The 12,703-nt window shown below is 47.3% G+C and overlaps 4 protein-coding genes across 7 annotated transcripts in view; 3 read left to right on the forward strand and 1 right to left on the reverse strand.

The window, feature by feature from the left end:
- Positions 1-138: 138 nt before the first annotated feature.
- LOC116650871 (exocyst complex component 3) lies at positions 139-2,987 on the forward strand. The gene is made up of 2 exons (XM_032435766.2): positions 139-1,208; positions 1,274-2,987. The coding sequence occupies exons 1-2, from the start codon at positions 237-239 to the stop codon at positions 2,516-2,518; spliced, it is 2,217 nt and encodes a 738-aa protein (XP_032291657.1). The 5' UTR covers positions 139-236; the 3' UTR covers positions 2,519-2,987.
- The window catches only part of LOC116649737 (spermine oxidase), a 67,425-nt gene continuing 57,579 nt past the window's right edge, over positions 2,858-12,703 (forward strand). For 2 of the 4 annotated variants that reach the window (XR_011416888.1, XR_011416889.1), the window contains exons 1-2: positions 2,858-2,996; positions 5,099-6,672. Coding sequence is in view for 2 of the 4 variants with exons in the window: in XM_032435773.2 (XP_032291664.1) it covers positions 5,128-6,645 (1,518 nt within the window). In the remaining 2 variants the exon portion in view is untranslated. Of the gene's footprint in view, positions 2,997-3,292; positions 3,662-4,196; positions 4,217-5,098; positions 7,807-12,703 lie in introns of those variants that run through there. The other 2 variants (XM_032435773.2, XM_070209866.1) reach the window with 2 other exon arrangements.
- LOC116650872 (spermine oxidase) lies at positions 7,954-9,680 on the forward strand. The gene is made up of 3 exons (XM_032435771.2): positions 7,954-8,007; positions 8,064-8,731; positions 8,801-9,680. The coding sequence occupies exons 1-3, from the start codon at positions 7,999-8,001 to the stop codon at positions 9,663-9,665; spliced, it is 1,542 nt and encodes a 513-aa protein (XP_032291662.1). The 5' UTR covers positions 7,954-7,998; the 3' UTR covers positions 9,666-9,680.
- Positions 9,693-12,389, reverse strand: LOC116650873 (beta-ureidopropionase). Its single transcript, XM_032435775.2, has 4 exons — positions 12,210-12,389; positions 11,309-11,571; positions 9,943-10,562; positions 9,693-9,885 (listed from the first exon to the last, which is right to left on the reverse strand). Exons 1-4 carry the CDS (start codon positions 12,311-12,313, stop codon positions 9,715-9,717), a joined length of 1,158 nt encoding a protein of 385 aa, XP_032291666.1. The 5' UTR covers positions 12,314-12,389; the 3' UTR covers positions 9,693-9,714.

Consider the following 12,703-nt stretch of genomic DNA (forward strand, 5'->3'; position numbering starts at 1 on the left):
TCGTAACTCTACAAATGCAAGAGCCGACTGCATACATTATTTGTAACGGCTGCAATTGTTATTGCCGGCTATTAACATTGGCCAGTGCTGCCTATCAACAGTTGCCAACTATCGATATACTTACCACAACAAACAGCTGTTCTACCTATGTTATTGCGCTGTTATCGGTAATTTAGATTTTTTCCAAAACAAAAACGAAAATTAATCACAATTTAAAAGTAAGATAAATTTAAACAATGGATTTGCAACAATTGGAAGAGGAGGCGCACCAAGCAGCGCTCAAGGACATACAAAACATGCTGCAGCGTCCCGGGCAGCTGGAAAAAGTGGAGCAGTATCGTCATCGAATCGCACGGAAAAAAGCATCCGTGGAGGCGTTGCTGAAGACGGGCATGCAGAACCAGCTAGAGGGCGTGCGTGTCGGCCTGAAGCAGCTGGTGACGTGCATGCAGGATGTGCGCGAGGTGCGTCGTCGCATGGTCGAGGTGGAGCGTCTGCTAGTGGGCGTGCCCGAGATTTACGATGCGCTCGAGGTGGTGCGCGAGGAGAACACGAAGCACTCGCAATACGCAACGGCCATGGAGAACCTCAAGCACATTTTCAATGTGGATGCCAGCGTCCAGAAAACAATGGCCCTGATCGACGAGGACAAGCTGCTGAATGCGCATCAGTGCCTGGCGGATCTGGAGAACTCGCGCGATGATCTGCTCTACGAGCTGCACAAACAGCCGAAACAGCATGCCTCCGACAAGATAACGCTCAAGCGGCACTTCGAGAAGGTGGATCAGGTCTCACAGGCGCTGGAGAAGAAACTCCGCCTGATCATCAGCCGCACGCTGAACACCGTGCGCAAGAAGCCCACGGTCATTGTTACGGCGCTGCGCATCATCGAGCGCGAGGAGAAGAACGATCAGTTTGCCCTGCAGCAGCAGAAGGTCACGAATTTCCTGCCACCAGGCCGGCCAAAGGCGTGGCGCAAAATGATTATGGACGTGCTGCAGGCGGCTGTGATAACGCGCATCGAGGGCTCCAAGCTGGAGGAGCGTGCGGACAACAAGCTGTGGCTGGTGCGAGATTTAGAGATATTGCGTCAAATCATCCTGGAGGACTTGCGTGTGGTCAAGTCGCTGTGCGTGCCCTGCTTCCCGCCGCACTACGACATCTTCAACGAGTATGTCCGCTTCTACCACGAGGGCCTCTCCAGCTACGTGAGTAACGTGCTCCACTTTCTTCCACTTTAGCTTAACTTAACCTTTTTGCCTTCCACCTGCAGCTGGACAACATTGTGAAGTCGGGCCTGCAGGGTAACGAGTATGTCTCGATGCTGGCCTGGGTTATGCACACGTATCCCGGCGCCGATCTGATGTCCCATGCGGATCTTAATGTGGATGTGCTGAAGCTCTCGCGGCCACTGCTCCATCCGGAGCATCTGAAATCTCTGGAGGATGAGTATCTGCAGAATATGGAGCGCAACTATCAGGATTGGATGAAGAAGACCGTCGACTCGGAGAAGCAGGAGTGGTACTCCGAAATGCTGCCCGATCAGCGGGATCATTATTACAACAGTGCGGGCCCTGTGATCATATTCGAGATGATCGATCAGCATCTGCAGGTGACCAATACCATACACCAGGAGCTCACGTTTAAGGCTCTGGTGCTCAGCATACAGCAGGTGGAGCTGTTTGGCCAAACGTATCTGAAGAACGTGATCGAGCTGAAGGAGCATCATTTTCGCAATCGCGACCAGATCAAATACTTTACGCATTATATCATAACCATTGTGAACAATAGCCAGAACGTGGTCGAGATGGCGCAACAGATGAAGCATCTGTTCTGGCCCAAATCCCGCACGGAACACTATGAGGACTTTGAGAAACTGTTGGCCACATTCCAGCGCATACGCGCACATGCCGCCAACTATTTGCTGGAGGAGGCCTTCCTGGACATGGAATGCCATTTCAATGATCTATTCACGGTCAAGTGGCTCGGCAGCAGCATTGCCGTGGACACGATCTGTGTGACATTGGACGATTACTTCCAAGACTATAATCATCTGCTGCCCGCCAACTTTGAGATGGTCATTAATGAGGCCCAGAAGCTGCTGGCCAAGCGCTACATTCGAGCGCTGCTCTCCAAGCGGCTGTCCAAGACGCGCAGCGAATGCGATGCGATTACGCGCAAAATCAATCTGGAGGCGAAGCGCATTAAACAGTTCTTTGAGAAGATTGCGCCCAAGATCTCGCTCAGCGATTCGCCGTTGGATTTGATAACCACGCTGTCGGCGCTCCTTGTCGCGGATATTGAATTGCTTGCGCTGGATTTGCATACGCTGCTGGGCAGCTATCCGTCGTTGAGCGAGGATCATCTGGTGCGTCTCTTCTACATACGCAACGATGTGAAGGCGGCCGAGGTGCGCGAGAAGGTGCAGGATGCGATGAAATCCAAGAAGGCCATGGTCAGCATTGCCAAACAGGATTGCATCTTCAAGGAGATCGTGTTCAGCGACAAGCTGTGGTAAAACAACAGCAAGAGCTACTTCTAAACATCTGCAACGTATACTCAGTATAAGACATTCTACTTATAAAACTAACCAACACCTCCCCCCCCCCTCACACATACACACACACACACACGCACTCACAGCGCAACAGCTCATTCATACGCCGGTCAGCTGTCGCGTGCCTTGGCGCGCTCTCGCTGGGAGCTTTCGTACGGTGAAAGCTCTCAGCATATGCAGAGGCGTAGCTGAAACTTTGGCCAGCCATGTGTAGCTTGGGTGGGGCGACATGGTACGCCACTGGCGCAGCATAAGTATTGTAGAGCAGCACGTTTCCATATGATTTTCAGTTTTGTTTGTGTCTGTGTCCACGGCAGACCGCAGCAGTAGCAACAATATTTTATAATCGTATTTATGTGTGTTTAAAGTGCAGTGAATTAATAATATTAATATTATCATAATCAATAGTAATAAAATAAACGAAAAACAATTATTTTCGGTAAGTGAGACAAGGCTAGCAGAGCACAGGGAGTGGAGTTAGGGGAGCTTTTTGTGCCGCTACATATATACATACATGCAGAACCATGCGTATGCCTGTGTGTGTATATATGTATGTGTATGTACATATGTGCAAAATGTGTGCAGTGCTGTGTTTTTTTTTATAATTTTATGCACTGCGCTTGAACCTTGAAAAGTGTTTGGTCACTGTCAAATATTACAAATAAAATCAATGCTACGTTCTCTTTCTGGCAACCGGAGCCATCCATTGCATGTGCAGTAAGTGGGCATTGTATAAGCGTGCCGCTGGGGTTGCCAGCTAGAAAACTGGCTGGTCCAGGCTGGCCAAGCAAATTGCATAGCTAAGAAATTGCCTGTGTACCGTTTATCCACTGAACACTCGTCCCACTCTATTGGCTATTAATAAATGCAGGCTGAACTCTTTGTGTGCGTGTATCGGTCCGTTTGTCTATCTGTGTGATTGCGCGCGCTCTCTTTCTCACTTTAAGCGAGTTCCGTTATCAGAGCTTGACGCAGTGCGCGCGTTTCTTCTTATCAGCAAACACCGTTACGAATTTCGTATAAATGCAAATGTAATTTGTTTCAGCTGTTTTCTAATGCAATTTGTCACCGCGCCACCTATAGTCTGTTTTTATTTTTATTTTCGTAAGTACTTTTTCCATGTAACTAATACTATTGCAAAAGCAGCTGCATAAGCAAGTGAGCAGACGGAATTCGCGTTAAATGGCATTTGTGTCTGCGCACGTGTCTGTGCTGCAATGGTTCCCCTCGTCCCGTCCGTCCCTTCTACAGTACACGCAAGCACAGACAAAACAGAAAAACAAACCAACAACAACATACATATACAATTACCGTTATGCCGGCTATTCATTATAATTCACGCAACAGGGTATTATGGATTCGCGAGAATGTTTGTAACGCCTGTTTCACATTATTCCTAATAATGTTTTTCTCTGCTCATCACATTTGTTCATGTATTTTTACATATATGTATATATTTCGATGCCGTTAGTTGGCTTTTTGAAAATAATTTTATGCCCTTTTATTTTTAAAATCTATCCAAATTTCGTTTAATGTTTTTGTTTGGATTCCAGAAATTAATTTACAATTTCTATTGTTTGAGTACAGCTCCAAATTAATTGACAAACTTTAAGAAATTCCAAATTTTAAATGTTTTTGAAGATTTACTAACGAAAAAAAGTAGTTTAATAATTTTATTTTGTTTATAATATACCAAAAATATGAAATTACAACAAAATGCTTTCAAGTATTCGTTTGCCACCGTAAGAAATTGAAGAAAATCGGTCTTCAGTGCTTACGTCAGTTAGGCCGAACTGCATACCCTGCATATTTGGGCGAGCGACGTTCTCACGGCCGCCGCTTGGCTTTTGGCCGATCTTATTTCATGTGCAGACATCTCTATATGTATTTATTTTCTGTTTATCCTGAATGACTGACTGATAGGAAATGACTGACTGAATGACTGATTGAGTCACTAACCGATAGACTGATTGACTGACTTATTGACTAATTAACTGGTTAAATGAATGACTGATTGAGTGGATAACTGAATGTTTGATCGCCTGATTGATAGATTGACTGAAGGATCACTGATTAATTGTGTAATAAGTTGAATGATTGATGACCAACTAATTGACTGAATGACTAATTGGCTGGATGACTGAATGTGTAAGCGTCTGACTGATTGAAAGATTGACTGAATGATGGCTGATTAACTGTCTAATTGGCTGTCTGACCAAATGACTGACTAACTGGCCAGTTGATTGACTGATTGATGATAATTGCACTGCCCGATGCGAGCTAGGATACTTTAGCTATTTCAGGTGATTCAGGAGCACGGTAAGACGGGTTTTTGGTCAACCTGCTCGCCTGGCTATGTAGGTTACGCGTTGAGTTAAATTTTGAATTTATCCCATTCCATTCCCATTTTATAATCTCATTTAATTGTAATAAATCACAATCGTTCATACACTGATTGTTCGCCCAGCCCCGCGCTCTGCTCTGCCCCCCTCTAGTTTACTTGAGACTTGTTATCACCTCTCGGATCCATTCTGTTTGCAGTTGTGGACGATCTACGTATATAGAACGCTATGAGCAAATCGCATCGGGATCACAAAATCGTTATCATCGGCGCCGGAGCGTCGGGTGTTGCCTGCGCCACCAAGCTCCTGGAATATGGCTTCCAGAATGTGCTGATCGTTGAGGCCGAGTCGCGTCTGGGCGGTCGCATACATACGATACCCTTTGGCGAGAATGTGATCGATCTGGGCGCCCAATGGTGCCACGGCGAGCAGGATAACATTGTCTACGAGCTGGCCAGCCAGCACGATCTGCTCGAGTCCACGGGACCCGTCTACGAGAACTATCAGTGTGTGCGCAGCAATCGCGAAGTCTTGCCGGACAACGTCGCCAGCCGGCTGAAGGCGATTGTGGGTGACTCGCTGGTCACACGGCAGCTGGAGCTGCAGCACTGCAGCGGCTCGCTGGGCAGCTATCTGTCGAGCAAGTTCTACGAGATGCTGCGCCGGCCGGAGAATGCCGACATTGATCCGGTCGTTGCGGGCGAGTTCTTTGATAATTATCAGAAATTCGAGAACTCTGTGGAGGCATCCGACACCCTGGAGGAGGTGTCGGGGCGCGGATATCTAGACTATTGGGAGTGCGAGGGCGACATTCTGCTTAACTGGAAGGACAAGGGCTTTGTCGAGCTGTTGCGTCTGCTAACGCGCAGTCGCGAGCTGCAGACGAGCTCGGATCTGGGCATCCTCGAGCAGCGGGTGCTCTTCAATCGGCGCGTCACCAAAATCAATTGGAATCGCAATGATGCTCGGGTCGAGCTGCAGCTGAACAACGGTGAATCCTGCGTGGCAGATCATGTTATAGTCACCGTTTCGCTGGGCGTCCTTAAGGAGCAGCATTTGCAGCTGTTTGAGCCGCAGCTGCCGGTGGCCAAGCAACGTGCTATCCAGGGATTGGCCTTTGGCACCGTCAACAAGCTGTTTGTTGAGTTTCCGGCGGCCTTTTGGCCCGAGGATTGGACGGGCTTTACGCTGTTGTGGCGTCAGCAGGATCTGGCCGATATACGCAATACGCCGCTTGCCTGGCTGGAGGATGTCTTTGGCTTCTATCGCGTCAGCTATCAGCCACGCGTCCTCGCCGGCTGGATCATAAATGCCAATGGCCGGCACATGGAGTCACTGCAGCCGGCTGAGGTACTTGCCGGCTGCATGTATCTCTTCCGGCGCTTTCTACACTGGCACATACCAGAGCCGCTCGGCTTTCGCAGCTCCGCCTGGTACACAAATCCGTATTTCCGTGGCTCCTATTCCTTTCGCTCCATGGACACGGAACGCCTGGGCACCGGCGCCAGCGATCTGGCCCAGCCATTGACGGTGGTTGCCATGACGCCGCCTTCGCCGGGACGCAGCAAAATGCTGGTGCCGCCGCAGAGCCGCTGTGACAAGCCAATTGTCCAATTCGCCGGCGAGGCCAGCAGCGAACATTACTACTCAACGGTCCACGGTGCCGTGGAGGCCGGTTGGCGCGAGGCCAAGCGATTGGCGGACTTTTATGGCCTCAGCGTGGCGCCGGCCAAGTCGCAGCTATAACATCAGGAGTCGGCGCGAGCCTATTTTGTAAGTAATTGTGCAATGGATTATGGATAAAATGAAAAAAAAAAAAAATGACAAAAAAGCTCAGGTCTTCCTATGATCTGCTTACAATCAATCAATCAATCAATCCTGATTAGATATAAAAATATATAGCATAAAATGCTACTATTTACCATACATAAATCGTATGCCCATCATACCTATTTTGTCCTAACTGACCGCCTGATTAGTCAGGTCTTCCTAGGATCTGCTTACAATCAATCAATCAATAAATCAATTAATCCTGAGTAGAAATACAACTATATAGAATAGAATGCTAATTTGTCCTGTTTACCATACATAAATCTAATGTCCATCTAAATTCGAAACATTTTGACAGACCTTCTGTCTTCTTAGGTCCTGCTGACAATCAATCAATCAATCAATCATGATTATGTATAGCATAGACTGCTACTTTGTGCTATAAATCCTATATCCATGTAACTACGAAACCTTTTGTTCTAACTGAACCCCTGATTGACTGACTGATTGACTAGTTGGCTGATTGACTGATTTATTAATTGGAGATCAACGCAAAGCGCAGGCTATAAAGCTTCATTTTTCAAGTTAAGTTACAATTTAAGTTCAGAATAGCTAAAAATGGATTCACAATATATACTGACTGATTGACTGACTGGCTAGCTGTCTGATTGATTAATTTACTGATTGGCGATCAACGCAGCACTATGAAGCTACTTTTTGCACAGAAGTTACATTTAACGTTGAAATGAAGTATAAATTGACAGTACAACGACAAAGAAAACTGTGCTGACTGACTGATTGAGTGATTGAGGCCCATATAAATATAAATACGAGCTCTTTGCCCGACATGGCAATTAAATGTGATTATCCATATAAATGTATATACACATATGTATATATGTATATATATAAGCTGTTTGTTCTGACTGATTGATTGATTGTCTCTCTGTCTGTCTGACTGATTGATGAGCTGCATTTTCACTTCTTTATGTGGTATAATAGAGTGAAAAATAAGTGGAAAACGATTGCAAGGTTTTATGTTTTCGTCCGATTGGCACTGATTTTGGATATTTTAATGGTTGGCTATTTTTGTTTTTCATCTGATTGAATTGAATTAAATTTATACGCAAAGATCTATATCCTTTGAGACGTTTTTCTATAAGAATTGGAATTTTTTAAATTTCTGCCCCCCTAATAATCGTACGGATCTTCGTTTTGGGGATTGCTCGGAGCTGTGCTGAGTAGGCAAATAAATTCGAAATTTGAGTGAATTTGACAATTTCTCTACAGTTTTAGTTTTAGATAATTGAAAATTTTGTAAATTATTATATGGGAAGTGTAAGTACGGCCGATGGCAACTGGAGAAATTCATATTTAAACCCCAACTACCGCAGTGTTGTGCGAAAAAAACAAATCAAGGGCTTCACAATCGGTATCATGCATCCAAGAGAAAATCGCCCAAGAAACTTAGTCTGCCCCTGCACCAGGATCCCAAAATTCTGATATTGGGCGCCGGCGTTTCGGGACTCGCCTGCGCCGTCGAGCTGAAGAGGCACGGTTTCGAGAACGTGCGGATCGTGGAGATGTCCAATCGCATCGGCGGACGGATCAGAACGATGAAATTTGCCGACAACTATATCGATTTGGGTGCCCAGTGGGTCTATGGTCAGCAGGAGAATGTTGTATATCAAATGGTTAAGGAAATGAATATGTTGGAGCCGGCGGGCGACATGTTTCGGCACATGGATTGGATACGTTCCAGCGGACAGCGCATGTCGCGCTCTCTCGCCCGCAAGCTGGTGAATGTCCTCTCGTCCATCTATCGTTATAAGCGCTCGGAGCTGTTCGAACGCGAGGGCACCTTTGGTGAATATTTGGTGGAGAAGTTTGCCGAGGAGCTGTCAAAGCCCGGTTTGAAGAATCTCAATCGCGAACTGGCCGCCGAATTTTTGCGCACATTCAAGAAAATGGAGGGCAGCGCCGTGGACACAGACATGAGCGCCTCCGGCTACGAGACATACCGCACCTGTCACGGCGAAAATCACAATTTCCGCGAACGCGGGTAGGGCCGTAGGCAACCGTTAGGATTCAACCAACCCAACCCAACCTAAACCCTCGTTATCCCTTGCAGCTTCAAGCAGTTCCTGCGCGTGCTCCTTGGCGGCGATGAGATGAACGAACAGGGTTTGCTCAAGGATTGCATTGATCTCAATACACGCGTCATGCAAATCGATTGGGATCGTGCGGATGGTACCGTGCTGCTCTCCTGCGAGGATGACAAGAAATATATTGCGGATCATGTGGTTGTCACCGTATCGCTGGGCGTGCTCAAGCGTAATACCACATTCTTTCATCCGTATCTGCCGCAGGCCAAACGCAAGGCCATCAATTTTATGGGATTTGGCAGCGTGTGCAAGATTTTTGCCGAATTCGAGGAACAATTCTGGCAGGACAACTGGCGTGGCTTCAATGCCATGTGGCGCACCGAGGATATGAATCAGCCGCAGCTCGAATGGGTCTCGGACATATACGCCTTTCACGTCTATGCCTGTCAGCCCCGGGTGCTGCTTGGCTGGGCGGCGGGACCCAGCACGGAGGTGATCGAGACAATAGACGGCAAACTGTTGGCCCATGGGGTCGTGTATATGCTGAAGCGATTTCTGCCCCAGCTGAAGATACCGCATCCCAAGCGCGTGGTCAGCAGCAAATGGAGCATCGATCCGGCGCATTTGGGCGCCTACTCGTACCGCTCCCTGTTGACCAACAGCTATAAAACCGGGCCCGATCAGCTGGCCCAACCGGTCAATATGCTGGCCTATGAGCCGTGCGGTTCACGCATGTCCTGGGATCACATTATACCCATGTCGGTGCGACCAATTCTTCTGTTTGCCGGTGAGGCAACCAGCTCTACTCATTATTCCACCGTGCATGGCGCCGTGGAGACGGGCATGCGCGAGGCTCAACGTCTGACTGGGTACTACCAAAAGGATTTGTAATATTTTTCATTTGATTTTCTATTTCAATATACATTTTTGGAAGTGTTCACTACTCTCTGATTATCTGCGGCTGGAAGTCCAGTTCGGCGGCCTTGCGCAACGATTCGGCGTACAGCGGCAGTCGCTGCGTCATGCGGAAGCCCCAGAAATCCTTGACCTGGCGACACAAATTTAGATCCAGCTCGGTTACCAGCAGACCGTCGCGGCAGCGGGATAAGCTCTACATGAAAACGAAGGACGTCGAATTAGACTGATAAAAAATAATTCGAAGACTTACCGGAGTTCTGGAGCCATCGGGCGCCGCCATATATGTGGAGCCATAGAAGGGTCCAAATTCCTTGTGCGCCGGCTGACCGTCGCCGGAGGTGTACTCATTGGGAAACTGCTCGCTGCCGACGCGATTGATGGGCACCGTAAAATAGCTATTGGCAATGGCCGCATTCCGCGCCTCAATACCCCACAATGGCTCCGAGAGACGTCCTATTGTGGCCGAGGGATTGAACACAATTTCCGCACCATTCACACCGAACATCATCCAGTTCTGCGGATGATGCCGGCCATAGCAAATATTAATCGCCAGTTTGCCAAATTCAGTCTCGAACACGGGATGCCCCGTATTGCCCTCCATGTAGTAGGTTGACTCATTGAAGTCGCCGACGCGTGGTATGTGATTCTTGCGATGCTTGCCCATGTAACGGCCGCTGTTCGAGATGACCACGGCCGTGTTCCAGATCGTTTCGCCATGCTCCACATCCCTTTCCAGTATTGAGTGTATAATTACCATGTTGTAGGCCTTGGCCAGCTCCGCCACCATTTTGGTTGTCGGACCACGTTCCGCCTCCTCGGCGAACTCACACCAGGGGAACTTCTCTCGCGTGCAGAACGCAAAGGGCATGGCTAAAGGGGAGGGGAAGACATAAATCATTAGTAAATGGTGTTTATGTTTATATATGAGGGATGGGGGAGCCCTGCATCGAGTCAGTCGGTAAATGTGATGAGATTTAAATTTATAGCTCGAACATGTTGCAACAAAGGTCGGAGATCAGCTCAACTTCTTCAGCAGCCGATACTCCGACAAATTGGTGCAGCATCCGAACGCGGCCGCAAGGGCCCTGGCTGAGCCCATCAGTGAGAGGCGCCTCCGAAGGCTACACCCCGACGACCTACCAACGAGGCACATCACTTAAACATCCCTTTCCCATTATTGTTATATATTTTTAAGTCTGTAATTATCATTTAAGTTATTAAATAATAACTATACACTATACCCTTAACTCCGCTTGGTAGAGATCAGAAGGCACTGATCGATTCCAGCGCAAAATAAACCAAATTAAAAAAAAAAAAAAGAACATGTTGCTGGCTCGCTGTCGAACTTCTTCAACCATAACCATGAGCAATAGGTGTCTATGTTTATAACGTTAGAATTTCAGTCTAACATCGAGTCAATCGAAACGTGTATCCGTATCTAAAACTTTAACAAGCATTCGTTCGAGCGGTTCGAGATTCATATTTTCAGCTCAAACATGCGCAGATTGAGCTCGAACATGTTGCTGGCTCGAACAGTTCGAACAGCTCGAACTTCTCTTCTTGTTCACTCGAACACTGCGTTGTTCGATTAAATATCCGAGTTTGATGCTACTCACTCCATGCCTCTTGGGTGCACACGATGTTGCAGCCGGCCTGTGCCGCTGCCTTGATCATCAGCTTCACCTTGTTCCAAATGCCCTCGCGCTGCTGCTCAATGGGCGCCGTCGTTGGCAGCGCAATGGAGTTTTGGATGGCGCCCACACGCACCAGACGCGGCTTACGCAGCTGCTCCTCGCGTGCCCCAAAGCGATAGCCCTTGATCTCAAAGCCATTCTGCTCGGCGGTGAGTGTGGCGCTCGCTGGCAACTCCAGAGTTTGGCTAAGGGATGATTGCAAAGAGAGAATAAGAAAGAATGGAATGAGTGGAGCAGAGATAGTAGAATTAGGATACACAATTATCTAATAGTACCACCGATCGATACTATAGCTAGTCAATCAGACCAACTTTTGGTCTCTTTCTGTTCCAGTCTTCGAACTTGAAATATATATTCCATTAATGTAATATACATTCAACAGATATCTATTAGCTTTACGCTAAACACAAAAATTAGATATCTTTTAAATAAAGCACAATAAATGTATAATTTATACAGACAGCTTTGTAGCGCCAAATAATATAAACATTTCGAAGCGCAAGTAAATCATGCCAATCACTCTCAAACTGAGAATTCTTTTTCTCTCTCCATATATATATATATATATATATGTTCTAAATATAAATTTAATGTGTTTATTTGGTTTTTGATAGGGCGTGAATTTAACACATGTTATTACCACAAATTTTATTAGAGACTGTCCAAATAATTGACATAATTTTCGGCTTATCTGTGCAGCTGTTAAACTACATTGTATTGCTTATCTGGCAGTTAGCTGCTGACTGTAAAGCTCTGATTAGCATAGAGTTTCCATGTGTGTGTGTGTGTGTGTGTGTGTGTGTGTGTATATAGATATACTTACTCTTGCTCCACGCCATAAAGTATGCGCTTCACCTCTCTTAGCTCCTCCGCTGGCAAGTGCTTCTCCAGGCATTCATCCAGATTTTTCAGTTCAAATTTCGACATATTCTCCGGCGACAATTCAATTGACGTGTATTCAGAAAAGGGTCGGGTGGGAGGAGGTGTGGGGGGCAGTGGCTGGTTTCTCTAGACAAGCGCTCGTCTCCGGGCAACAACCACTCGCGATTGGCGCACGATGCGGAATGTGCACGGCAAATGATCGCGGCACACGCCGCATTCGCAATCATTGCTGCTGCTGCTACTGTTACCCCCCTCTCCACTCAGCGCTCTACACCCACCGTTCTCCACTCACCCCTCTGCACTCTCCGCTCTGCACTCACCGCTCTCTCTTCGCTCTGTGCACGCTGCATTCGTAATCACCCGGTTGCTGCTGCTACTGTTACTTCCCTCTTCACGCTCCCTTCTCCACTCACTCCTCTCCACTCTCTCTTCGCT

Source organism: Drosophila virilis, chromosome 5 (assembly GCF_030788295.1).
Source record: "Drosophila virilis strain 15010-1051.87 chromosome 5, Dvir_AGI_RSII-ME, whole genome shotgun sequence".
NCBI lineage: Eukaryota > Metazoa > Arthropoda > Insecta > Diptera > Drosophilidae > Drosophila > Drosophila virilis.

What these genes read in the sequence shown, in the direction of transcription:
- LOC116650871 (XM_032435766.2), top strand. Translation starts at nt 237, where the DNA reads ATGGATTTGCAACAATTGGAAGAGGAGGCGCACCAAGCAGCGCTCAAG. An exon ending in ACGAGGGCCTCTCCAGCTAC is followed by an intron (nt 1,209 to 1,273) that starts GTGAGTAACGTG and finishes TTCCACCTGCAG; the next exon opens with CTGGACAACATTGTGAAGTC.
- LOC116650872 (XM_032435771.2), top strand. An exon ending in CACAATTTCCGCGAACGCGG is followed by an intron (nt 8,732 to 8,800) that starts GTAGGGCCGTAG and finishes TATCCCTTGCAG; the next exon opens with CTTCAAGCAGTTCCTGCGCG.
- LOC116650873 (XM_032435775.2), bottom strand. Translation starts at nt 12,313, where the DNA reads ATGTCGAAATTTGAACTGAAAAATCTGGATGAATGCCTGGAGAAGCAC. An exon ending in GTGCACCCAAGAGGCATGGA is followed by an intron (nt 10,563 to 11,308) that starts GTGAGTAGCATC and finishes CCTCCCCTTTAG; the next exon opens with CCATGCCCTTTGCGTTCTGC. An exon ending in CCGATGGCTCCAGAACTCCG is followed by an intron (nt 9,886 to 9,942) that starts GTAAGTCTTCGA and finishes GTTTTCATGTAG; the next exon opens with AGCTTATCCCGCTGCCGCGA.